Source organism: Meles meles, chromosome 18, assembly GCF_922984935.1.
Source record: "Meles meles chromosome 18, mMelMel3.1 paternal haplotype, whole genome shotgun sequence".
Lineage (NCBI taxonomy): Eukaryota > Metazoa > Chordata > Mammalia > Carnivora > Mustelidae > Meles > Meles meles.
In genome coordinates, this window is record NC_060083.1 from 58,436,944 (window position 1) to 58,463,633 (window position 26,690).

Below are 26,690 nucleotides of genomic sequence, written 5' to 3' on the forward strand. Positions count from 1 at the left end.
AATCTCAGTCACCAGGGAATTGCAAATTGAAAGCTTACTGTGATAATTATTACATACCCATTAGAATGGGTTAAAAAAAAAAGAAACACAACAATACCAAATACTGGTGAGCACAAGGGGCATTTATACTTTCTTATAAAGTTAAATATACAATTAGCACAATCAGTAATCCCACTCATGCTATCTACCCAGGAAAAATGAAGGCATCTATCCATACAAAAAGCCTGTGTAGTGCTTATAGCAATTTCATTTATAATCCCCAAAGAGTGGAAACTACCCAAATGTCCATCATCTGGTGAATAAACAGAGTGGGGTTCACCCATACAATGGGACTAGTATTTAGCTACAGAAAGAAACAAACTACTGATACAAGCAGCAACAATGTGGATGAATCACAAAGCACTGTGCCAGACACAGAAGGCAGCGTACTGTATTATATTATTTATGCGACATTCTGGGAGAGACGAAACAATGGGACAGAAAGCAAGTGAGTCGTGGCCTTGGACTGGGAGTAGGATGAGAAGTTGATCACGAAAAGGTATGAGGGAACTTTTGGTGGCAACAAAACCCATCTCTGCTATGATTGCGATGGTAGTTTCTTGATTGTATCATGTTCGTTGACATTCATATAACTATACAGCTTAAGAGGGGTGAATTTTATGGCATGCAAACTATACCTCAATAATTTTGACATTAAAAAGACAAAAACCAAGAGCAGGTGTTAACCGGTTGGTTCGAGGGAGTAATTGGGAGCCCTTTGGCCTGTGCTGCACTCAGAGCCATTTCAGGAATTTGCAACCAGGAACTCCAAGTGGCACCGAAATATTTCTGTTCATTCATGGGCCTTGCTCTTCCCATCAGCTTTCTTGGGATGGACTTAAATGAGTCCATTTATCCTCATCCAACCTCAGAAGGTCTTCTCCCTTCTGAGCATTTTGCTCCTCAGGAAATTTTAGTGTCCGTCTCCAGGAAATCTTATAAGATACTCTAATAAGTACTCTTAAGGGTACTCTTGCCCCCATAGGATGGAAAAAGTATTAATATTGTCTTAAGGAATGTGACTGCTAATGCATCTAGGGGGGAAAATACCCATTTATCCCCACAATCTGTTTATTGTCTCCAAGTTAAACTTAACATACTCCCTAATCCCACCAATGATTATATTTTAAATGCTGTTGGTTGTTGTTTAGTGCATACTGAAGTGTGTAGAGGGACGACGGCCTAAAGACTGGACTTTGCTCTAAAATGTCATAGCAAAGGGGCACCTGTGTGGCTCAGTTGGTTAAGTGTCTGCCGTCAGCTCAAGTTGTGATCCCGGGGTCCTGGGATCGATCCCCACATCAAGCTCCCTACTGAGCAGGGAGCCTGTTTCTCCTTCCTCCTCTGCTGTTCCCCTTGCTTGTGCTCTCTCACACACTCTCTCTCTCAAGTAAGCAAATAAAATCTTTTTAAAAGAAAACAAAATACTGTAGACAAAGAACATCCAGGCAAGGTGAGGCAAAATGTGACAGAATCTTGATCTCTGTTGAGTCTGTGGAAATTCATTGTACTGTGTGCTCCACTTTTGTGTATGTGTTTGAAAACTTACATAGTCTAAGTTTTTAAGGAAAAAAACTGGATCTATACAGGAAAAATAGTAGTAAAACAGAGCTCTTAAAATTTTAAAGAAATTAATTATCCTTATTAATTTGGAGATCCCCTAGTAGGATCTGGGCTATGGTTTCCTATGTGGCAACTATTCCATGTCTTCCTTTTATCCCCGCTGTAAAGGAAGAGTCCCTGCCTGTGGTTCCTAGAGCCGCTTTTTCTGAGTTCAACCATCAACGATATAAGAAACATTAACTCAGGGGCGCCTGGGTGGCTCAGTGGATTAAGCCGCTGCCTTCGGCTCAGGTCATGATCTCAGGGTCCTGGGATCGAGTCCCGCATCGGGCTCTCTGCGCAGCAGGGAGCCTGCTTCCCTCTCACTCTCTCTGCCTGCCTCTCTGCCTACTTGTGATCTCTCTCTGTCAAATAAATAAATAAAATCTTAAAAAAAAAAAAAAAAGAAACATTAACTCAGAACCCGCTCAGGGCCACTTACCTTGCAAGGTGTTAGGGCCTGAGCTACAAAGGCAAGTTCCTACCGCCAAGAGAGGGCAACCATATGGGCAAGCAAGAGCCTTAGGGTCAAGAGTGGAGTCTGTCCAGGGCTCTGGCAGGGGAGGAATGGAAGAATGGTTACCAGAATCCAGAGGAAGAGAGACCGGTTGTAAGAGAGGGCTAACAGGACCAGCGACCTCACAGGGTCTGGAAGGGAGAGAGCCACGGAATGGACACCCATCCTTCACTGTTCTGCGCCCCGATTTCCCACTGGTGCTTCCCATCAGTGGACGCCCAGACAGCAAAAGGGCAAGGGAGCCCATTGTTGCTGCGCACAAAAGCTTTACCCCCTAGGCGTGGAGCAGATAGAGACAATGGAAAGAGCTGAACAGGCACACGGAACATGTCCCACATCCAGGTAGGAGGAACACATGGAAGGAAGGTGCCGGGGTGCAGAAAGCCTGGTTTGCCCGGAGAGCAGAAAGACCAGCTTGGGATGAAATGTAGAGTGACAAGAGATAAAGCCGGAGAGGCGGGCCGGGACCAGATCATAAAGGGCCGTGTACATCCTGTTAAAGAGCTTTTATCTCCCTCTGTGAGCCCTGAGAAGCCTCTGAATAGTGTCGTCGGATGTCATTATGTCTTGGCAAAGTCACTCTAGCTGCTCCAGGAAAGATAAAGGGAAGCAAACACTGGGAATCCAGCTGGGGGGTAAGAGATGACCAGGGGTGAGCCGAGACAATCGCAGGTGGGACAGAGAGGAAGGACGCAGGTTGTCTCTGGGTGTCGCTGCTGTGCAACAACCTCCCACTAAACGTGATATGCGATAATAATCATTTTATTGTAAATTCTGTGGTCAGTAATTCGGACAGGACCCAGCTGAGGTGGTTTGCGTCTGCTCCACGATGTCTGCAGCCTCAGCGAGAAAACTAGAAGGTAGGGAGGGTTCACTCAGAACAGCTGGGACCTGGAATCATCGGGAGGTTTCTTCATCATGCATCTGGAGCCTGGGCTGGACTCAACCTGGCCTGGCCAACATGCGACTTCTGGATGTGGCTTGGGTCTCTCTGAGTTCCAAGACGGAGTGTCCCAAAGGGTGCGTACAAAAAGAGGGTGTCCCAGGTGAAAGAGGAGGAAGCCGCATGGCCGTTTAGTGCTGAGCCCGGGAATAACATTTAAAGTCGCTTCCACCATACTCTATTAATTGAAGTAATCACAAGCGCACCAGGTTCAAGGAGAGAACCTACACCCGTCTCCTCGGTGGAAGAAGTGTCAGAGGAGTTAGCACCACATTTAAAACTGCCACGCTGGGGTACCTGGCTGGCTCGGTTAGTAGAGGTGCGGCTCTTGACCTTGGGGTTAAGTTTGGGCCCCACGTTGGGTGAGGAGATTACTTAAAAATAAAAAATCTGGGGCGCCTGGGTGGCTCAGTGGGTTAAGCCGCTGCCTTCAGCTCAGGTCATGATCTCAGGGTCCTGGGGTCGAGTCCCACATCGGGCTCTCTGCTCAACGGAGAGCCTGCTTCCCTTCCTCTCTCTCTGCCTGCCTCTCTTCTGATTTCTCTCTGTCAAATAAATAAAATAAATAAAATCTTTAAAAAATAAAAAATAAATAAAAAATCTGGGGCACCCGGGTGGCTCAGTCAGTTGGATGTCTGTCTTCGTCTCAGGTGATGATCCCAGGATCCTGGGATGGAGCCCTACATCGGGCTCTCTGTTCAGCGGGGAGCCTGCTCCTCCTTCTCCCTCTGCCTGCCACTCCCCTTGCTTGTGCTTTCTCTGTGTCAAATAAAATAAACTCTTAAAATAAAATTTAAAAATCTTAAAAAAATAATAAATCAATAAAACTGCCCTGCCATTGGTGATTCTGCCCCCCACACTTCGTTCCCCCAAACCCGATCCTTCTCTCTCCTGACCTTTGCCTGTCTTCTCATCTCAGGAATGGCACCTTCTAGGTGCTCAAGCCCAGAACTGAGTGTCACCTTCGGAGCTTCTCCTCTTGTCACCCCCACATCCAATCCATCACCAAGACATGATGATGTCATCTCCCAGACACAAATATTTTCTACCTTCCTCATCTCTTCTGCCCCCACCTTTGCCAGGGCCCCCATTGCCATCCACCCTGCAGCAGCCTCCATCCTGCCCTCTTGGATCTGTGAAACACCCAAGTCATTACCAAATGCAGCTCACAATGCTCCCCCATGAGATCAGGTCATGATCTCAGGGTCCTGGGATCGAACCCCGCATCGGGCTCTCTGCTCAGCAGGGAGCCTTCTTCCCCATCCCTCTCGGTCTGCCTCTCTACTTGTGATCTCTCTCTCTGTCAAATAAATAAATAAAATCTTAAAAAAAATAATAATCAGAAAGGCCAACGCTGAATGAGGATGGCAGGGCCCAGGCACTGTTCTAAGAGAGCCTGTGTCAGCTCTCAGTAGCCCATGGGGGCTACTGGTCTTAAAGGAGGTCTTAAAGGAGTAAAGGGGGAGGCCACAGGAGGACACTCAGCCTTAACACCCTAAAGGTCACTCCACCGATGACAAGCCTGGAGGTTTTAAACAGCAGGGATTTGAGGCAGGCATAGGGAAGCACTTCCTGACCACAAGGACGGTGAGAAGCTAAAATAATTCCCCTCTCGGAGCAGACAGTTGTCTGGGACACACTCAGATGGTGTATGGGGGGCGGGGGGATGGGGGTTGGAGATGGGCACGAGATGACCTCACTCGCGCCTTATCCCGCCTGGCACTGACTTCAGACTGGTGGAGGGGGGACAGATGGGGCGAGATCATTCAGGGCAATGTGCGCCAGCGCTGGAACGACGGGTCTGGGGACAGGGAGGGCAGCGCGGCCTGCAAAGGTGGGGGTACCCGAGGAAGGAGTCCTGTTGTCGCCTGATATCCTGACATCAACCCAAGATGCGCAGGGTGCGGGGGCGGTGCGTATCCCGGGGACCCGGAGGCTCGGGCTGGGCACCCTGCCCCTCCCCCAGGGTGACTCGGGTGACTAGGAACGGCAGGGACCCTCCAACGTCAGCGCTGCCTGCGCAAGCGCCGTCATTTCCGGTGGGCAGGGCTGGGTGGGGGGTACGGGGCGGGGGTGGGAGGCGGGGCCGGGAGACGGGCTGGGCGGGTGGGTGGTAGTGTCGACTGCGCGGTGGTGTCCGGGTGTCCAGCTCCGCCCTGCGCCCTAGCAGCGCTGGCGGGAGGCCGTTGCGTCGCCGGATCCCGGCGCCTAGCTCCCCGCCCCCAGATTCCCTATCTGTTCTCTGGTCCCCCACCCAGGAGCTGGCCCTTGCATTTCCAGGAGCTGGGAAAGCGCTCCCGGAAGCTAGAGTGTGAACCCCGGGGGAATCATAATGCCCAAGGCTTGGGAGACATCGGGTCCACCGAGGGCTCTGGCTATCAGTGCTGAGCCTCGATGCCTCCCACAAGGAACACCACACAGGAGGTCTGCCTGACACACCTGTGATGTACCAGGCTGAGGGCGAACCAAGGTCAGAGAGCTGGTACTTCTGACCCCTGCGAGGCTCTCTGCCTACTTGGAGGGAAGGGTCCCAGAGCTTGCTGGCTGCTCTAGCTCAGAGAGGCTGAGGAGTCTGCTTCCTCAAAATCAGATCTGTGGGGCGCCTGGGTGGCTCAGTGGGTTAAGCCGCTGCCTTCGGCTCAGGTCATGATCTCGGGGTCCTGGGATCGAGTCCCGCATCGGGCTCTCTGCTCAGCAGGGGCCTGCTTCCCTCTCTCTCTCTCTGCCTGCCTCTCTACTTGTGATCTCTGTCAAATAAATAAAATCTTTAAAAAAAAAAAAATCAGATCTGTGGTACCTGGCTGGCTCAGTCGGAGAAGTGTGCCAGTCTTAACCTCCAGGTGGTGAGTTCGAGTCCCACCTTGAGTGTGGAGATTACTTAAATAAATAAACTCTATAAAATAAATAAACTTCATAAATAAGCTTTAAAAAAAAAAAAAGCAGATCCTTCTCTTGGAATAGCATAAAACTGTTAAGTCTGGCCCAAAGGCACAGGGAGTGATCCCAGTGGGCAAGAAGACTGGGGTTCCTAGGCATCAACTCAGTCAAAGGGCCTGGCACAGGCCAGCCACAGCTCTGCAGGTCACCTGGACCTCCACTCTCTGTCCTCTGCAGAGGGAGGGAAGGAAGCCCCACCCACCTGGCAGAGTTGAATGGCAATGAGAATCCAGCCTTTGTGACATGCTTGTCCCTGCCAGGTGATGCTTCTGGGACTGGGACGGGAGGAGAGTGGCTACAGGAGAGGAGAGCCGTGCTGAGGACATGGCCCGTATGGTAAAGGCCGAAGGCTGGGGGATGACACAGGAGCTGGGCCTTTTCAAACATGGGGGTCATCGAAGTCATCACTGAAAGCGTCCTTAGCTCCAGGGGTTAGAAGTAAATCTTCAGGCGGAGGCCACCTATACTGGCTCTAACTAGCATCCTCACTGTCCAGGCTGGGGAAATCGAGGCAGCCCTCTGCAGGCCCTGGCCCTCCGCCCTTGGCCCTGCTCTCCTCCGGGGACTCCCTAAGCTCCCTAGGGGCAGCTCTCCCACAGAGCTGCAGAATGAAGAAATTAACAAATGGGAAGAGGACTTGGTGGGCTTGAAGTGCTGACCAGATCCCTTTGGAACTTACTCCTCCCCGCCCCCCCCCCCAACCCTGCAACCTGCCGGTCCCTGAGACCCATCTTTGTGCCCAGCTCAATACCACTTACCGGAGCCAGAAGTCTAAGACATCAGTCTGGTTTTTCAGTCAGTTCATCGGCACATTTTCATTCTACACTCAACCCCACCATTGCTTTCCTTCCAGAAGATCGCAAAAACCTCCAGACTGGTCTCGCTTCCACTCTTGCTCCCTCCCCTCCAATCCGTGCTCCAAAATTGCCACTAATATTTTGCAACTAAAAAATGAAAAGCCTTTTTTACTCGTTCTTTTTGTCCAGTTTGGGGGGAAAATATCCCAATCCCTTCTGATGGCCCTAACTCTGATTTCATCTCTCCTTTTTCCACTCCACTCAGCCACACTGGCCTTCTGTCAGTTCCTGATATATGTCAAGCTATTCTTGCTTTAAGGCTTTTGCCCTTGCCATTGCCTCTGTCTGGACTACTCTCCCCCTAGAGCTTCGCATGGCTGGCACTGTCTCATCATTTAGGTCTTAGCTTAGAGGTCACCTTTTGAGGGAGGTCTTTCCTGAACACCGAATCTAAACGTTGCCCCAAACTTGCTCCCAGAACCCTGTTCATTTCCTTCATAGCACACGTTGCAGGTTGTAATAATTTATGTGTCCCCACTAGAATGAAAGCCGCACAAGGGCAGAGAACACCTATGTCTCAGCCATAGATTTCTTTTCCTTCTTCTTTTTTTTTAATCTTTTTTTTTTGAAGATTTTATTTATTTATTTGAGAGAAAGCGAGAGAAAACATGAGAGGGGAGAAGGTCAGAGGGAGAAGCATTCACCCCATGGAGCTGGGAGCCTGATGCAGCACTCCATCCTGGGACTCCGGGATCATGACCTGAGCCGAAGGCAGTCGCCCGACCAACTGAGCCACCCAGGCGCCCCAATTTCTTTCTCTTCTTAAGTAAACTATGTTACTGAAGTATAACATATATTCAAAGAAAGGTATGCCTCCTAAGTATACAGGCCAGGGTGCCTGATTGGCTCAGTCAGTACAGCATGTGACTCTTGATCTCAGGGTCATGAGTACAAGCCCCACACTGGGTATGGAGCCTATTTAAAAACAAAAACAAACAAACAAACTAAGTGTACAGGTCAGCGATTGTTACAAATGAACACACCTGTGTAACCAGCACCCACATCAGGAAATAAAACATTCCCAGCCCCTCAGAGTTCTCCACATGACTTTGGAAAGCTAAACATTATCCTGGTCAGATTCGTTTTTGCCAGTTTTGAACTTTATATAAATGGAATGATCCCTAATGATACTCACATCCTAGTCCCCAGAACTTTTAAGTGTTACCTTGCATAGCAAAGGGGCCTTGCAGATGTGATTGAGTCAAGGACCTGGAGATGGGGAAATGAGGCTGGACCATTGGGTGGGTTCACTGTCATCACAGGATCTCTAAAAGAAGACGAGAGAGGCAGAAAGGCCGGACTGATGCAGTATGAGAAAGATTCAACCTGCTGTTGATGGCTTCGAAGTTGGAAGAAGGGGGACACAGGCCAAGGAATGTGGGTGGTCTTTAGGAGGTGCAAACAGCAAGGAAACTGATTCTTCCCTAGAGCTTCCGGAATGGAATACAGCCTTGAAGACCTCTGTATTTCAGCCAGTGAGAATCATGTTGGACTTTTTTTTTTTTAAGATTATGTTTATTTATTTGACACATACAGAGAGAGAGAGAGAGAGAACGCAAGCAGGGGGAGTGGGAGAGGGAGAAGCAGGCTTCCCGTGGAGCTGGGAGCCTGACATAGGGCTCCATCCCAGGACCCTGGGATCATGACCTGAGCTGAAAGCAGACACTTAAAGACTGAGCCGCCCAGGTGCCCCCCATGTTGGACTTCTAACCTACAAAGCTGTCAGACAGTAAGTTTGTGTTGTTTCACATCACTAAATTTGGGGTAAATTGTTAGAGAAATAATAGAAAACTAATAAAAGTACTTACTTTCTATGCCTGGCATCTTTCACTCAACATTTTATTTCTGTACAGCATTCCATTGCATGCATAAACCACATTTTATTCATTGACTATTGATGGACATTTGGGTTGTTTCCAGTTTGGGCTATTGTCAGCTGTGCTGCTGTGAACGTTCTTGTATATGTCTCTCGTTAACATAGCTACGTATTTCTGTTGCACGTATATAGGAAGAGAATGGCTGCATTATAGGTTAGCTATATATGATGGGTGTGTCTTTTTTTTTAAGATTTTATTTATTTATTTGACAGAGATCACAAGTAGGCAGAGAGGCAGGCAGTGAGAGAGAAGGAAGCAAGCTCCCTGCTGGGCAGAGAGCCCGATGTGGGGCTCGATGCGGGGCTCGATGTGGGGCTCAATGCGGGGTTCGATGTGGGGCTCGATCCCAGAACCCTGGGATCATGACCTGAGCCCAAGGCAGAGGCTTTAACCCACTGAGCCACCCAGGCGCCCCTATGATGGTTGTTTCAATACATTCCCCAGACTCCCTTTCAGAACTGAGGATTTTTTCCCCTGGCTGCTGGGAAGCCTACTGGTTGACAGTCCTCAGCTGCCCGCCCTCTCTAAGAAGAAAGGAGCTGGAAAGAACTCCTTCGCCCACAACTTGCCATTCACCACCTGCATCTATTCAATGACTTGTGGACATGGGGAGGGATATATAAAGGCCCTCTCCCCATTGCCACTTGGAATAGCTTTGAAGGACCTCTCCGGATCCAGAGCTGTCCAAAGTCAGGGGAGGCTTTAGTTAAGGTCACATCTCAACCCAATTCCTCCCTATGCAAACCTGTTTCCTTCTCTTCCCCTACAAGCTTTTATGTTTCTAAAGAAGTTGGACACCTTGTCACATGTTTGTTGGGTCATTTGGTCATTTGTGAAGTGCCTGGTCAAATCTTTTACCCACTTATCTACTGGGCTGTCTTTCCTGTGGATTTGCAGATATTTTTTCTATATCCTGGATACAAGATCTTTGTTGGGTATGTTTGCCACGTATTTTCAGAGTTGGATATACTCAGGATGCCTCAACAGTACCAGCTCATGGTGAGTCCTAATAACAATCAGTTACATGAATGCTTGAGTCCAATAACTCCTTTAAGGAGAGAATGCTTAGAAGGTGAAATTGTGTATGGCTTTAACTGTCATAACTAGATATAACATCTGGAAGGAGAGGAAAGGGGAGGGAAACAAGACCTTAAAGGGAAAGGTCTAGAATGCAGGTAAGTCACCCTCAAACTTCGCAGGTGTCCGGCCATAGATATTTAAACACGCAACTTCTTAACGGTAATGGTAACTAAATACTCATTCAAAGAGTGTCCATGGAAAGTACCAATGGGCCAGCCTGTTCTAGGCACTGAGGAGCCAACTGGCACAAGAGAGACACGATCTGTGCCTTCAAGAGATCTAGAGGGAGAGAGAGACAACGGCAGGTAAGCAATATGAACAGCGGTAAACCGAAGGGGTCGAGCGTTAGAGGCGGGGTGACGTTGAACCAGCAACAGCCCCACCGGGGCACCAGGGAGATCCCACCCTCGGTTCCGCCTCCACTTTGCATACGTCTCCTGATTGGCCAGCGGCGGCCGGCCCCGCCTCTCGGAGCGGGCCGCTAGGGAAGCGCGGGGCGGACCCCGCCAAGATGCAGCGGCGGCTCCGGATGTCGCCGGGCGGGCTGGGGGCAGCGCGGGCCGGAGCCGGGCAGGGGGCGCCCGCCGCGGCCCCCGAGCACTCTTAGCTCCCCAGACGTGCCGACGGACTCCGACCGTCCTTGCCTCCGTCCTGCCCGCCGTCTCCGCCCCTCCACCCTTTGTGCCGCCGCCGCTCGGTGCCCCCCCACCCCCGGCTCCGCAGGACCCCGACCGGGCCGGACCGCTGCGGCGCGCCAGCCCCTCGTGGGCGCCGGGTCAGCGGCCGATGGCGAGGGGGCGCGGCGCGGGCGGGGGCGCTGCAGCCCGAGTCCGCGACGCGGGAGGCCCGGCCCGCCTCCGCCGCATTGTCCCGGGCCCCGTGCCCCGGCTCTGAGCCGCGCCGCCGCAGCGCCCGCCTGCCGCCCACCGCCCGCGGGGCCATGCGGAGAGCCGCCGGGATGGAGGACTTCTCCACAGAGGAAGAGGAGCCCTGGTACGACCAGCAGGACCTGGAGCAGGGTGAGCGCGGGAGCGTGGGTGCGGCGGGAGAGCGGGGTGCGCCCGGCGACCCCTGTCCGCTTCTCCATTGTTGAGCAGTATCACCCCGGGGAGGGCTGGGCTGGACCCGGAGAGGCGGACCCCGAGGAGTGATGCGTCTGGAGAAGCGGGACGTGGAGACAGGGAACGCTGCCCGGGGAGACCCGGGCGGGACCCGCGGAGGGTGCAGAAGTGGGGGGAGCGGCCTTTCTCTTTCCCCGAAGGACAGGGACATACTTCACCCGCCTTGCCCGCCCCATCTTAGAGGCAGGAACTGTCCAGGCGCCCCTGGTATTGTTGGGGGCCTGAGTACTGGCTGGAAGTCTTTGAAGGCCAGGAGGTGGCTCCTTGGTTATGTTTGCGGAGAGGAATGTGTGTGTGTGTGTGTGTGTGTGTGTGTGTGTGTGTGTGTGTACACGTGCGCGCACACGCACGCTCACACATCTAGCGGAAAGTTATCCCATTCCAAATCCAGTGGCATCCTTCCCTGCCAGGATTCCTGAGCTCTGAGACTCCCAGAAAGTTTCCGGAACTCCCTTACCCCCTACCCAGGGAGAGCATAGGGGTTTGGGGAACCTGCTGGTCAAGAAGCAGCAAAAACTTGGACCTTCCTGAGCGGAAGGGGGTCCCTTGGCCCTTCCCCTCCCAGCCCTCTCTCAAATGACTCATGGTTCGGAGGGAACCAGTTTTGGGAATTCTGAGCAATGCACCAGACTAGAGCCTGAGTGGAGTGGGAGCCACCACCCCCATTCCCATCTGAGGGTAGAGAGGGTGGCTGGAAGGGGGCTAGAATCTGGTGATGAGGTGGCCAAGGTGACATCACTCCAGGCAGGGGGCGGAGCAGTGGGACAGGAAGAAGGAGGAGGCCTATGAGGGTCAGGGCCAAGGACTGCTGGAACAGCGTCAAATCCACCCTCTCTTCCCCCAGAGTGCCTCAGTCTTGGGTGGTTAGAGCTGGAGTGGCAAGGAAACATATCCAGGAGAAGTGACCACTGTCACCCAGCAAGCCAGGCGAGTGTGGACACCAGTCTGGTTCAGTGTGTACTAACCACCCCTGCTCTGAGTCGCCGTCCCCTGGGGTCCCAGATGCCTAGCTTTGCCCTCATGTGAGACAGCTACCCATATCCCAGAGCCTTTGTTTCCTGGCCGTGACCCACATCCCCACGTGGCAAGATCTGCTGGTAGATGAGACTGTCCTTGTACTCGGGAGTGTGGGTTCATCAGAGTCTCTGGGGGACCAGTGTGGGACTGAGGCTGCTGGGCTGAACTCTGCCATAGTCTTTTCCCTGGAGTCTATGCTCAGCCTCCCTGGCAGAATGTGATGTCCAGTACTAGCTGTGACAACTCCCTCCCCCATCCTGGGCACCACCCCCCAAATTTTGCATCCTACAAACACCTATCAGGCTCACACTGAAGTGTCAGACACCATCCTGGGAGCTGAGACGGTCTCAGCGCCGGCCTTTTGCGTTGCACCGGGGCAGGTGGAGGTGGGCCTGTAACTGAGTGTGGGTGTTCGGATCCAGTGAGAGGGCTTCATGGAAGAGGCAGGCCTAGATGGAAAGACTGGAAGCTGAGCACCTGGGAAGATGGCTCCCCGGGAGGCTGATGCTGATGTTGCTGCTGTCTCATTTCATTCCCGCACCCCTAACAAAGTCTCTGGCATCCTGCCCGGCCCAGATGTGGGAGGAAGGAGCCAGAGAGTAGGGGTGGGAGACGTGCTGCTTCCGGAGAGCGAGAGGTGTCGAGATTCGAGCTGGGCTGGGCAGCCATGCTCTGGAACCAAGATGGGGGCTAGCCTCGCTGGTCCGCAGCAGCTGGCCTTGTCTTGTGGCCCTAGGAGTAGCCAGGGCCTGGGAATAAGGAGGGAAACCAGAAATGAGACAGTGCCTGAAGAAATTGGAGTTTTGGGCCTAAAAACAAATGTCTCTTCACCCTGGGCGAGGGTGAGAGTGGAGGGCCTTCTGCTCCGAGACTCATAAAGGTTTATGCAAAGACCCCTCTGAGCTGGAGGGTGAATAGGGGCTGCCTGGCCATTTGGGGTGGAGGGAATGCTATGCCCAGGTACAGGGCAGCGTGAGAAGACCACACACAGCTAGAAAGTAGAGGCGTCTGGAGTGCCAGGGGTGGGCTCGAGGAAGTCCCAGGCGCGGCCACCGCAGCACCACCTCCTAGAGAGCACAGAGAGCTGGGTGGTGGGGTGAAGGGTGGGCCAAAGGCCAGCCATATTGGGGATCAGGTGCCTGTGGCATCCCCTTTCCTGTCCCCAACCCCCCAGCCCCCTCCTGCCTAGCTGCTCCCTGATTGCCTCTGAGTGGCTCAGGCAGTGGTTGGCTCAGTCGGCCTGGCCTCCCCTCTGTATTTGTTTCCCCCTGTCCTGAGGGCAGCCCCAACTGTATTTTCAGGAAGCTTGGCCTTCCAAATGCTGTTTGACTTGGATGCTGCTTTGCCCCAGGGAAGGGAGGCAGCTGGGACAAGCAAGATCCTAGATCCTCCCCATGCTCCCTCCGCCCACTGACACAAGCACCTGTAAAAATAGAAAAAGCCATTGATCCTTAAGCACCGGCTCTCTCTGTCTCTGCCTACCTTGCTTCCCGACCTTGGACCGGGCATGGAGGGCCCTGTGGTACCTCCTTCCAGAGTGAGAGAGGGCTGCTGAGTCACAGATTTGAAGTCCTGGGTGCCTGACCTTGAGTCTTGGCCTTGGACGAGAGCTCTGACACGGCAAGGGGAGGGGAGTGACTGGACCCCCGTCGTGTGGACCCAGAGTTCCTGACATCCATGCCCTGGAGATTGTAAGCAGGAACCCTGCATCCCGGCCAGGTGGCAGATCACCTCTTCCCACCTGCTTTATCTTTGTCCCTTCCTCCCTGTGCCTGTTCCCTGTCCCTGTCCCACCTCTCTGCTCCAGAATCGTGGGTCCCCACCCCAACCCCAACCAGGGGGGACAGCGGGGTTTCAGGGTTTCTTTCCAAAGACATCCCCGTGGCTCCCAGGCCTTCCCTCTGAGCCCTCTGGGACATTGCTCCTGGGGAGCATGTCAGCTGGCACTCCGAGGGCAAAACTGCTAAAGCCCACTACAGGAGCCCCCGGAAAACTCCAGGGTCCGGGCAGGGCCCGTGCCCATGCAGACTTGGTACCTTCCCCCAGCTTGGTCCAGTGGGACAATTAATCTGGCCGTGACAGGCTATTTATGACTCCGGTGTCTACTTCCTGCCCAGCCAGCTCCCCGATTCTCCCTCCCTGAGGCCTCCCCCATCCCTGGTCCAGGGGGAGCTGCCCCCTCCCCAGAGCCCAGAGCCATCAGCAGCCGTCTGCTGACTGGTGTGCCTTTCCCGGCCCTTGGCTCCTGCCAGTCCCCTGCCCTGCAGCTTCTAGACTTCGCCTGTGATCCCTCCTGGCAGCCCCAACCAGCTTAGCTTGCATTGTGATCCAGTTTCCCCCGAAGGTCTCTGAGATTCTCCCTGACCCCAGACAGCTTCTATTGTGTTCGTCCCCACCCCTGAGTCACTGGGCGGCCTGGTTACATTCGCGGCCTTCTCAGGGCAAGTTCCTGTGTCCCTGGTTTATAGGGACGGCGGCCACCCCAGCCCAGCGGCAGAGATACACACACAGCTCAGGGGCTCACCGGGCAGGAAGAGCATAAAATGCAGTTGGTCGTGGCTTTGGAGCCTGAGTTCTTGGACTCTAGATTAAGCCGCAGGAACCCCAAGCAGGCCACCCCTGGAGCCTGTCCTCCAACGCCAGCATCAGTAGCAATGGCCTCGTCACAGGCCACCTGCCAGTTCCCAGAGAAAACCCTGATGAGTGCGGCCCTCTGTTCTTTTCCACAGCTACCTGAGTTATTCGATACTGTTTGGAGATGAACTAAATTTCACCGTCTCATTTCAGAAAGTAGGCAGATGGTGTGGCTCCCTCCCACGAAGCAGGGCCGGTCTTGCGGGACTCCCGCGTTCCCACCAAGCCCTCCACATAACGTAGGGCTGCGGTTCTACGATGCTCACGTCAAACCTCACACTTTGCAGACGGACGCCTCCAGACGCCTTCACATCCTGTAGACATTGGCCCAACTTCTAGTTAATAAGTCCTTATGGCAAGTGGCCCCATTCCCCTACCGGTCTGTATTAGGTAACTGGTGTCTCTTGCCGTCATCATCCGAAGTTCATTGCTCAAAGCTGAAGGTTCTTATCTGGGATCTGTATTTTTTTTTTTTTAGGGTTTTATTTATTTGAGAGAGCGAGTGAGGGGAAGAGCAGAGGGGAAGGGAGAGGGACAAGCAGACTCCACACTGAGTGCTGAGCCCAATACGGGGTTTGATCTGACCTGAGCCAAACCTGAAACCAAGATTCGGACACTGAACCCACTGAGCCACCCAGGCGCCCAGCCACCCGGGCCAAGGTGGCTGTTTAGGAAAGCAGCTTTTGTTTTCCCAGGCTAGGTTACTGTAGCCTTTCTCGGGCATAGCAGGATTGTACTCCTCCAGGAAACTCCTCCGGGTGACATCAGGGCACAGCCGGGAGCGGGGCCCACCCTGGGGACACCACTGGCGCTGTTTCAAAACCTTACCTTTATGCGTGGGAGCAGAATCCAGGCTTGTTCCCGACAGGCAGCTGGGCCTTTTGTCTAGGCCCTCTGGGTTCCGTAAGGTGATGTCAGTCCAACTCCCAGCCCAGGCTGAGAAAGAGCCCGAGGCTCTGCTCTCCTTGGCCCACTGGGAGTCACTACTCTGCTGGGCTCTTCTGAGGAAAAAGCCCCTCCCCAGAGCTGCCCAGTGCCCAGCAAGGGGCTCAGCTGAAACAACTGTATTGATGAAACTCGCTAGGGGGGCTGTAGAGACCCTCCATCCTCCGGGAAGTCGAGAACGATCACTGAACAGGGGAAGCATTAAAGACTCGAATTCTGGACCACATCACATCGGCCCCTGCAGAGTTGCCATTAAGCATCTCGATCTGGATTTATTCTTTTTTTAAATTGTATTTATTTATTTGACAGAGAGAGAGATCACAAGTAGGCAGAGGGCAGGCAAAGAGAGTGGGGGAGGCAGGCTCCCTGCTGAGCACAGAGCCCTCTGCAGAGCCTGATTGCAAAACCCCAAAAGCTGAAACCAGGAGTCGGACACCTAACTGACTGCACCACCCAAGTGCCCTAATATTTGAATATTTTTTAAAATCTTGGGAAGGGAAAAATTTTTTTTAAAGATTTTATATGTTTATTTGACAGATAGAGATCATAAGTAGGCAGAGAGGCAGGCAGAGAGAGAAGGGGAAGCAGCTCCCCGCTGAGCAGGGAGCCCAATGTGGGGCTCTATCCCAGAACACTGAGACCATGACCTGAGCCGAAGGCAGAGGCTTAACCCACTGAGCCTCCCAGGCGCCCCTCAGTCTGGATTTATACCATCAGCCTAGATCAAGGGCTATTTGAAGAAACAACCTCACAGTGGGAAAAAGACCCAAGCTTTCCTGGACAGCATTTTGGTGGAATGAATGAAATAGGTCTGTTCTTTGTTCTGACGATTCTGTTTCTGGGAAAGGATCTCCAGGATACAGGCAGTGATTTGCACCAAGATCTTTGCACTATGAGTTTTTGTACAGTTTCATTTTTTAAAAAAGATTTTGAGAGAGAGAGAGAGCGAGCACATACAGGGGGAGCAGCAGAGGAAGAGGGAGAAGAAGGGAGCCCAACATGAGACTCGATCCCAGGACCCTGGGATCACGACTGAGCCAAAGGCAGATGCTTAACCGACTGAGCCACCCAGGCACCCTCCGTTTCATTTTTGACAGAAAAAAATGGGAAATACCTAAAAGTCCAACAGTAAGGGCAGTTTAGGGACTCGTACACAATAGAACGTTGACACCCACTAGAAATAGCTACTAGATCCTTGTGGACACAGAAAACTGTTGAGGCCAAATTGTGAAGTGAAAAAAAGCAGGTACAGAAAAATGTTTTGTTCCTACAAAATCACACCGGAAGCTGCTCTGAGTCCGGAGAGCTGATTAGAAGGATGGTTAGCCTCATGTTGACAGCATCTTTCTCTAAGTGAGGCATTTTCTTCTTCCTCCTTGCTCCCTCTCCGTCCCCGCACGGACCCTAATTCTAATTACTTACAAATAGCAGTCTTCTTTGATAACTGTTTGAGGCCATGTGTTTGTGGAATTCTCAGTGATAGATCTAAGAATATATCAAATGCATGTTCTCTCTTTTTCCTTTAAGATTTTATCTATTTATTTGACAGAGCTCACAAGTACGCAGAGAGGCAGGCAGAGAGAGAGGAGATGGGAGGAAGCAGGCTCCTTGCTGAGCAGAGAGCCTGATTCAGGGCTCGATCCCAGGACCCTGGGATCATGACCTGAGCTGAAAGCAGAGGCTTTAACCCACTGAGCCACCCAGGTGCCCCTGAGATGCATTTTCAAGTAATATTTGGTCACCTTTGTTAACTTTTCTGTGCTATTTGATTTTTTACATCAAGTATGCCTTCACACAACACTTAAAGCCATTCTAAAAAGAAAAGAGCCTTAAAAAATAGAGGTGGGGGGAGAGGCATTGGAGAGGCTCATTTAAGCATTTGCCTTTGGATCAGGTCATGATCCCCAGGTCCTGGGATCAAGCCCCACCTCGGGCTCCCTGCTTAGTGGTGACTCAGCTTCTCCCTCTCCCTTTCCCCCTGTGTGCTTGTTCGTGCTCTCTCAAACAAATAAATGAATTTAGGAGGGAAAGGAGGAATGAACGAAGGAAGGAAGGAGGGGCGGGGAGGGAGGAAGGAGAAAGAAAGAAAAGGAAGGCAGGCAGGCAGGCCTTGTGAACTCCACCGGAGCCTGTCTACCAACCTCCTTAAGGGCTTTGCCCCTGCCATCAGTCTCTGTCTCCTGATTAAGCTGCCAGAATCTTTTTTTTTTTTTTTTTAACAGCTTTACTGAGATGTAATTCACACACCAGGTAACTCACTCACTTCACGCGCACAGCCACGCACCAGTCTCCGGTATATTCTCAGAGCAGTCACCCCACTTGTCAGCTTTAGAACATTTTCATCAGTGGCTGAACTCTTCTTAGAAATCAGAGAAATAATATATTTTCCCTTGGTAATAATAAATACACCATTCCCTTTATTTCTAAGAAGAGCGAGGCACGTATTTGGAGGAATATCTACCCCAAATGTCCCGTTACCCTCGCACAACCCCAGATCCACTAGAGAGAGTTTTTAGGGACTCTAGCACCTGCCACTTCCTTTTAACCCTTCCCTCTCCCCACCACACAGCCCCCTAAAAACAGGTTAGATCCCCTCCCAGCCTGCCAGTGTTCATTTGCCTTCCACTGGGAGGAGGGAGGGTAGGTTCCAGTCCTGTAGGGCATAAGAATCAGGACTGCTTGGGGGAGGAGGATGATGGTTTTGCTGCCCCAGGGAAAGGTTTCTGAGAGGGGCCCATGTCACTAGAGCCTAACGGTACCCAACCAAGGCCAGGAGACCTGAATTCTGCTTCCAAGGTGGCCATAACCTTGGGCAGGTCATTCTTCCCTCTCTCGCCAGCCTGTCATCCATAGAATAAGGAGGTTGAGCCAAAGAGCTCTGAAGCTTCATCCAGTTCTAATACCCAGCAAGCCTTTCTGCTCCCTTCCTGTCTCAGCGAACTCTTCGTCACCCTTCCAAACCCAGCTTGCAAGCTGCCCATTGCCAGAGCCTCCAGCTGACCCCAGGAAGAGTGAGCCCACCCTTACCTATCATCTCAGGGCACTGGCCCCATGTCTGTGGATTGTCTTAGCACATTCCTCACACACATTCTTTCAAGGATTATTTACTCATTTATTTATTCATGAGAGAGAGAGAGAGCGCGTGCGCGCGTGCGCCAGGGAGCGCACAAGCTGGGGGGAAGGGCAGAAAGAGAAGGAGAAGCAGGCTCCCCACTGAGCAATGGGCCTGGCACAGGGCTTGATCCCAAGATCCTGAGATCATGACCTGAGCCAAAGGCAGAGTCTTAACCCACTGAGCCACCCCAGTACCCACCACTCATTCTTTCGGAAGTATTTATTACGTACCTACTCTATGCCAGATGTTCTAGGTCCTGGGATATCAGTGAACAAAATGGGCAAAATCTCTGCCCCGTGAGCTTACAATTAGTCGGAGGGTGGGGCGGGGGTGATGAACAAGATAAAGATAAATGAGCAAATAGCTTGGTAAGTTAGATGGTGGTATGTACTAAGGAGAGAAACTAAGCCAAGAGGGAGTGCAAGGCAGGGGAGGGGTGACTTTGAATCAGTGGTTGGGGAAGGACTCCTAGAGCAGGTGACATTTAAGCACAGATTTGAAGGTAGAGAGGGACAGGCCCTGGGAGTGTCTGGAGAATAGACATTCCAGACAGACGCGGCCGTCCATGCAAAGTGTAGCTCCTGGCTCACATGCCCTTTCAGGCCTGGAGGCTCCCTGAGCGCGGCTCTGTGTCCTGGCTGTCTTGTCCCCAAAGGATAACCTACACTGAATCGTCAGAACATTTACGGGAGTCCTCTGAGCTCGTTGAGCTGCTCATCATTACTCCCCTCCTCTGCCCCCCCCCCCCAGACTTGCACTTGGCCGCGGAGCTGGGGAAGACCCTGCTGGAGAGGAACAAGGAGCTGGAGGAGTCTCTGCAGCAGATGTACTCCACCAATGAGGAGCAAGTGCAGGAAATCGAGGTGAGCGGCCACATAGGCTCTGCATGTGCTCCCCCACCTATTAAGGACCCCTTGGCCTGTGGTGACTTTGTGTAACTTAGAGAAGGGTGCCTTAGCAGACACAGCTTTGGCCCCATAGCCTTGTGCAGTTCACAACCTGTACAACTATCCCAGGCAGCCCTATCACACTACCGTCTTTACTCCCCCACATTCTGCTGCAGACGAATTTCTCAAAGCAAATGTGTTCCTAGAAACAGGACGAGGTCCAGATGAACACATTTCCCTCAACCTTGTTCTGAAAGGGTCCTCCATCTTTTCCCCTCCAGTACCTAACCAAGCAGCTGGACACGCTGCGGCACATGAATGAACAGCACGCCAAAGTGTACGAGCAGCTGGACCTGACAGCCCGAGACCTGGAGCTGACCAACCAGAAGCTGGTGCTGGAGAGTAAGGCTGCCCAGCAGAAGATTCATGGGTGAGGGCCGGGTGGCGGGCTGGGGGGCGAGAGAGGGAAAGGTCAGGTTGGCTTGCCTGTGGACATAGAGTCTGGTGGGTGTGACCCATGCTCCTTCTCCCAGAAGCCCAGGCCCAGGTTCCCGGAATGGCAGTGAGATGGCCCTTGGCAATTTGGGGTGGTTTCACGGTCAGGCCACAATCCCTCTGGAATAATCAGCTACACACCAGGGTCTGTATGCACTGGAGATACAGCGATGGGGAGGCAAAGAGATCGCCTGGCCCTCTGGGAGCTCCCAGCCCTGGAGGGGAGGCCGGCATGTAAATCCTTACAGCTGGCGCAGGACGAGCGAGCGCTCAAAGGGTGTGGGAGGAACCGAGGTGGCACGGAGGAGAACGGTCAGTTCAGCCAGGGAGGCACGGGATGAGAGCGGGTCCTTGGGCACCCAGGGAGTCCTGGTCTGACCTCAGCACCCCGCAGCAGGGGTCAAGGCTGCCCATCTGCCCCCATCCCCGAGTCCCTCCAGGCCTGCAGTGGGGAGGGCTGACCCCGTCCTGTTAAAATCCCTCCCACGGGCGCATCCGCCCCCAGGCTCACGGAGACCATCGAGCGCCTGCAGACGCAGGTGGAGCAACTGCAGGCCCAGGTGGAGCAGCTGCGGGGCCTGGAGCAGCTGCGAGTGCGCCGGGAGAAGCGGGAGCGCAGACGCACCATCCACACCTTCCCCTGCCTCAAGGAGCTGTGCACCAGCCCCCGGTAGGTGAGGGCGCCGCGCGGGGGGCGGGGGGCAACCCGGACCCTGCGCGGTGTCCCCGGCTCTCGAGGGAGGAGAGGGTGGTCCCCAGGCAGCAGGTGGGAGTGAGAGGTGGTGCGCTGGCGGGCTGTGGGAGGGACCCGTCCGGCTGCCAGCAACCGTCAGCAGCTGGCACTGACCGAGCCCTGGCCACACGCACACCGCTCTAAGGTGTTCCTCTCCTGCTCCGATGCTGAAACGGAAGCTCCGGGGTTATGTGAGCTTATCCAAGGTCACCTCTTCAGTAAGCTAGAATTCCAGCTGGGGAGGAGTTAACCACCACACTTTTCAGTACCCCCCCCCACCTTTTTTCTTTAGAGGGAACTGGGGGGAGGGGCGGGGGGGGGGGGGCGAGAGAATCTCAACAGGCTCCACGCTGGCCGGTCCCATTAAATCTTAAAGGGATGGCCTCTTAATATAAAAAATCATCATCATGGGACCGCCTGGGTGGCTCAGTCCATTGGGCATCTGATTCTTCGTTTCAGTTCAGGTCATGATCTCACAGGGCAAGAGATGGTGCCCACCAGGGGCTCCACGCTCAGTAGGGAGTCCGCTGGAAGGTTCCTCTCTTCCCCTCCACCCCCCTGCCAACGTGCACACACTCTCCCTCAAATGGGTAAATAAATCTTTTTAAAAAAAATTTTTTTTAAATACGTGTTGTGTATTTAGTGGGTGTTTCAATAAAGGTCCTGGCAGGAGACCGTGCCTTGCACAGAGTAACTGAGGAACGATTAATGAAGAGGTGTGGGCGAAGGTATGGGGGGGCCTCAGGGACACAGCAAGGGGCTGTTACCATCCTGGGCCTGAAGGGACCAGGGGAGGGGAGGTTACTGGAAGGCCAGGCGGTGCTGCCCAGCCAGCACTAACCAGCGAAGGAGTCTGGCCAAGAAGCCCTTCCCTGACCTCCCTCTCTTCCTGCCCTCCGACCTCCTGCCCATGCCTTCTGCTCGTTGAGCTCAGGAGAGAGCAGAAACCCGGCTGAAGCAGTTCCCTGTGGTCAGCCGCCCAGGGTGGAGAGCAAGGAGAGGAAGGGCGGAGAGTGGATCCAGAGGGGCAAACAGGATATGTGACCCCCGTGGATGGGAGAGGTGTTAAGCCTGGGGAGCCCGACGACAGGGACCTTGGCCTTGACCGAATGTCTGCTGGCCCTCCCCGCCCCCTCTCAGGTGTGAGGATGCCTTCCGCCTGCACAGTTCCTCCTTGGAGCTGGGCCCACGGCCCCTGGAGCAGGAGAACGAGCGGCTGCAGACCTTGGTGGGTGTGCTGCGTTCCCAGGTGAGCCAGGAGCGGCAGCGCAAGGAGCGGGCGGAGCGCGAGTACGCGGCGGTGCTGCAGGAGTACTCGGAGCTGGAGCGGCAGCTGTGCGAGATGGAGGGCTGCCGCCTCCGCGTGCAGGAGCTGGAGGCCGAGCTGCTGGAGCTGCAGCAGATGAAGCAGGCCAAGACCTACCTGCTGGGCCGGGAGGACCACCTGGCCGAGGCCCTGCTCGCGCCCCTCACCCAGGCCCCCGAGGCCGATGACCCCCAGCCCGGCAGCGGGGACGACCCGGGCGCCCAGGACGGTGTCGCCTCTCCGGCCGCGTCCCCGGGCCACGCTGTCCGCAAGAGCTGCAGCGACACCGCGCTCAACGCCATCGTGGCCAAAGACCCAGCCAGCCGGCACGCGGGCAACCTCACGCTGCACGCCAACAGCGTGCGCAAGCGCGGCATGTCCATCCTGCGGGAGGTGGATGAGCAGTACCACGCGCTGCTCGAGAAGTACGAGGAGCTGCTGAGCAAGTGCCGGCAGCACGGCGCGGGGGTGCGGCACGCCGGCGTGCAGACCTCGCGGCCCATCTCCCGAGACAGCTCGTGGAGAGACCTTCGTGGGGGCGAGGAGGGCCAGGGGGAGGCCAAGGCCTGTGAGAAGAGCCTGAGCCAGCACGTAGAGGCTGTGGACAAGCGGCTGGAGCAGAGCCAGCCGGAGTACAAGGCACTTTTCAAGGAGATCTTCTCCAGGATCCAGAAGACCAAGGCCGACATCAACGCCACCAAAGTCAAGACGCACAGCAGCAAGTGACCCTTTCCCCGCCTGCAGCCTCCCCCGGGGTCTGGCCGTGGGGCTTCTCCTGCCGCGGTGCAGCCTCGCAGGAGGGAGGGAGCCCCGTCAAGCAGCAATACCACCCAGGGGAGGCTGCTCTCCAGCCCGGGAGCGTGTGGGGGATGCAACTTGTTCTCTGCTCACTCAGGAGGCGGTCAACATGGAAAACGGTTGGCCTCCCAGGACCGGCCGCCACCCTGCGTCAGCCCAAAGACGCAGCTGAGAGTTGCAAAGCCAAACGTCCCCACTGCCCCGAGGATTCCCAGCTCCCCAGCCCTTGACTTCCTGACCCTGGGCCTTGCTCACAGATTTGTGGCCACGCTTCTGAAAGCCATTCTGGACCACTTGGCTTTTTTTTTTTCTTTCTTTCTTTCTTTCCAAAGTTCGGTTTTTCTGAGAGATTTGCAATGCAAGGTCTCCCCATGCCCTTGCCACAACTGGAAACACTTGAAGGGAGATCCCCCGGGCCAGCTGTTGCAAGTTCCAGGGGTCTCCTGGACCACCCACTGCTTCTCCCCAGCTGTGATGCGCTGTCATTCCTTTAGCACCAGCTGTCCCATCTCCAGGGTCCTGACCAGGTCAGAGACGGCTCCTGCCATGCAGAGCAGAACGCCTCAGCCAGGCCCAGAGTGCCCCCACTTTTCCCTGGAGACCCTCAGCCCACTGCAGATCTGTAGCCAATCAGAGGAGGGGAACAGGGAGCCCCTCGGCAGCCATACACGAACAGTGCACCCTGCCTCCCTCAGAGCCAGCCTCCTAGGGCTCCAGCCCCTGGAAATGCCTTCTGGCCATTAAGCCTTCCAGGAGTCTGGGCGGTGGGGAGCCCCCATCTCTGCACGCCACCTCTGACTCACCAAGCTTGGCCTCTGCCTGCCCCCATCTCAGGGACCATGATGTGTCTCATTCACTCCCATGCTCCCCACAGGCCAACCCCTCCTCAGATCATGCCTGCTGCCCCCAGAATGTCCCGGGCATGTGCCACCAGCCAGTGGTCCCAGCATCCGCCCCTGCCCCCCCTTCACTGGGGACTGCCCAAGATCCCCACCTATACTGAACAGTACTGAAATGGGACCTGGTGGGGAGCATGTCTCCTCTCTCCCATAGAATGCCTGTTCTTAACCTCCCACCTTTCTGGGGGGCTTTTGAGCACCCATTTGGGTCACAGGTTAAACCTTTTGTTAAGGCTTCAGAAAGTCCAGCTTCGGCTAAGAGATGTCCAGGTCCCCAGCTTGCCCTGAGCAATTCTTCAGGGTTTCCAGTTCCTTCTACCACCCATCTGGCGATCCTTCCACACAGCCCAGTGGAATGCCGTAGCCCTGGCCTCTGTGCTGGGAACCCAGCAGGGACCTTCATGCCTTATGTTTCTAAGGGGTAAAGGGGTTTTCTTAACAAGCATGCCCGACCTCCCTAGAGTCGCTACCCTGCTCTCTGGGCAGCACTGTGATGAGCGCTGTCGGCTGGTCCTTCCGTTCACACATCTTGGAACCCTTTGTCCTTTGGAGCTGGGCAGCTCCCAGTCCTCCGTGTGTCTCTGTCATCTAGGGTGGAGGGGATAGGGTGGGGGAAGGGCTCCTGCCTGTTTGCTCCCCAGTTCTGTAGCGGCCGACCAGCGTCACCTTTGAAGTATACATGAGAGAAATATATTTACAAATGCTTTATTCTCTTCTTTAATAAAAAATGCACCAGTATTCTAAAAGCAGAAATGGCCCTAGAGCCATGGTCTTGTCTTTGTGCCTCTCACACACCCACCTGTCATCACACAGCTCTGGGTCTGGGTTGGGGGAGGGGGGGCGCATCCCGAGCTTCGCTCTCCTGGGATCTGCAACCAAACAGCCAAATGCCTGGTGGGTGTTATCTGCACTGGGCAGATAAGGGGTGGTGAAGGAAGCAGAGGCAGATTTACTCACTCACTGTGCACTGTCTGCCCAGTCCTTCACGGGAGAAGGAAGGTGGGTCTAGTCTAGAACAGAGCTAGTGAAGACTGGATTTCCCACCCAGTGCTGCAGAGAAAAAAAAAAAAAAAATGCCACCCAATCCCTGAAAGTAAAAAGAAGTTCCTAATCATCCCCTCGCGGCAGCTCACTTCTGTTGTCTGCTGACTTTGTGCCGGGCCACATCAACCTTGGGAGGCTCTGTTCTACTGATGGAGATTCCGAGGCTTCGGGGTTGAATTAATAATTCAGAGTCACACAGAAACATTCAAACCCTGAACTGACACGTTCCATTCTGCAATACTGCACATTTCCTATCTCTTTATAATGTCTAGTTTTAAGAGCAGTTGGACCCAAGGCACTCCAGAGAAGAAGAAAGGAAAATCCTATGGGTCCCCGACATGGTAGTGGTCCCGCAACTCACAGGTTAGAGAGAAGGGCTCGTGTCTACAAGCTTGTCAGCTACCAAGAATGGCTTAGTGATGCTTTGTCTTGTCTTCTCTGTTTTCCTCTTACCTCCGAAGGACCCTTCTTGAAGCCCCATTTCAGCCCGTGGAGGACCAACGAGGGGAGGGAAAGTGCCCACCTTTAAAGGGAACAGGTGGCACTTCTCAGTCTGTTTCTTCCAGAAGGGCCTCTATTCTGGATGGTTCACAACAGCAGCAGGTGAGAGGAGCTTGCCAGCTGCTCCCCTCTCCACCCAGGAGTAGCTTGTCTCACTCTCTCCTCTACCCCCTTCCTCATCCAGAATCCAGGCCACCAGATGGCCTGAGCAGGCTGTGTTTATTTGAGGCCATGGAAACCTACAGCTCCTTTTTTCTATCACTCTGGGTCAGGAGCAGGGCTGGAACCCAGCCTCAGAGCAATGACGCCATGAAATGGTGCTGACTTTATTATTCATAATCCCTGAGCTGTCGACCTAAGTGAGTCCCTGGCTTTGCTCCCTGGAGCAGCTTTTTCCGGTCACCATAGAGACGCCCCAGTTCCGTCTGAGGTCTTGGGACTAAGACAGGGAGGGACCCAAGAGATTCCCTTTCCAGCCTAGAGCTTAAAAGGCAAATATCTATCATCATTCCCTTCCTAGTTTGTGTTTACAAAGCCAGTGCCTGGGAAGTAGTTTATTCCTTCCTGAAGAATACGCCTGTAGTGCTAAGACTAAAACGTAAAGGCTCGATTTGAAGACAGTCTCCTGTTTCAAACAGCCAGCATCCCTAGGGACATATTTTTCTAGGTAATTGTGCTTTTACTAAAAATAGAACTCTTCATTACAAAGCAATCACTGGGATGACTAATAATCACTAATCATTTATCGAGTTGTTTCCATTACCCACACTGCCTCTCAACAAAGAAACTCAGCCAACACTTAGCTCTCTCCAAACACTGCTAGCTCTACTTTGAACCTGTCTCAGAGTTAGAACTTCTGTTTGGAGGTTCGTGTCTTAAGAACCCTGGAAAAGGGCTCTGCTTAGCCTGTCTGTGGCGGCCTGGATCTCTACCCTTCCCCCCAACATTCCTTTACCTCCTGGCTAGGAGAAACCCTCATCATGCTCCCACAACGCTGTTTCTTCTGCAAAGGGGTGTGGCTCCCGTTTTAAACACACGTCTTTCTCCACCTGCCAGCTTCTCCCCCATTCTGGTATCTGCCCTGTGGAGTCTTCGCACAACTGCTCAGCCGGGATGTGCTTCAACTGCCTTGTGAATGACCCTGAAGTTACCAAAACTCAGCTCTAGCAGAATTCACCTTTCAAAATTACTGCCAAATAACTCATAAATATTGAGTATCTGTGATTTGCCAGGCTCTGGGTGCTGGGGACCCAGCGGTGAGCCATTGCCCCTCCCCCCAACCCCCACCCCAGTTTATTATATTCTGACTGGAGACCGGCAATGAACTAGAAAAATAAGATTGA

General features: G+C 53.7%; 1 protein-coding gene across 3 annotated transcripts; it reads left to right on the forward strand.

Annotated features, from left to right (window-relative positions):
* Window positions 1-4,919: 4,919 nt before the first annotated feature.
* On the forward strand, window positions 4,920-25,203 carry CDR2L (cerebellar degeneration related protein 2 like). Of its 3 annotated transcripts, none has more exons than XM_045986548.1 (6): window positions 4,920-5,013; window positions 9,670-10,871; window positions 19,435-19,547; window positions 19,853-20,001; window positions 20,572-20,736; window positions 21,940-25,203. In XM_045986548.1, the coding sequence occupies exons 2-6, from the start codon at window positions 10,793-10,795 to the stop codon at window positions 22,829-22,831; spliced, it is 1,398 nt and encodes a 465-aa protein (XP_045842504.1). In that variant the 5' UTR covers window positions 4,920-5,013; window positions 9,670-10,792; the 3' UTR covers window positions 22,832-25,203. The 3 variants fall into 3 exon arrangements, with proteins under 3 accessions (XP_045842504.1, XP_045842505.1, XP_045842506.1); XM_045986549.1 differs by lacking the exon at window positions 4,920-5,013 and having other exon boundaries at window positions 9,670-9,771; window positions 9,972-10,871; XM_045986550.1 differs by lacking the exon at window positions 4,920-5,013 and having other exon boundaries at window positions 9,670-9,771; window positions 10,079-10,871.
* The last annotated feature ends 1,487 nt before the right edge of the window (window positions 25,204-26,690 follow it).

Excerpts from the sequence above, each read along its gene's own strand:
- CDR2L (XM_045986548.1), top strand. The coding sequence starts at position 10,793 with ATGCGGAGAGCCGCCGGGATGGAGGACTTCTCCACAGAGGAAGAGGAG. Across the intron at positions 19,548-19,852 it reads AGCAAGTGCAGGAAATCGAG|TACCTAACCAAGCAGCTGGA; the intron begins GTGAGCGGCCAC and ends TTTCCCCTCCAG. Across the intron at positions 20,737-21,939 it reads GAGCTGTGCACCAGCCCCCG|GTGTGAGGATGCCTTCCGCC; the intron begins GTAGGTGAGGGC and ends GCCCCCTCTCAG.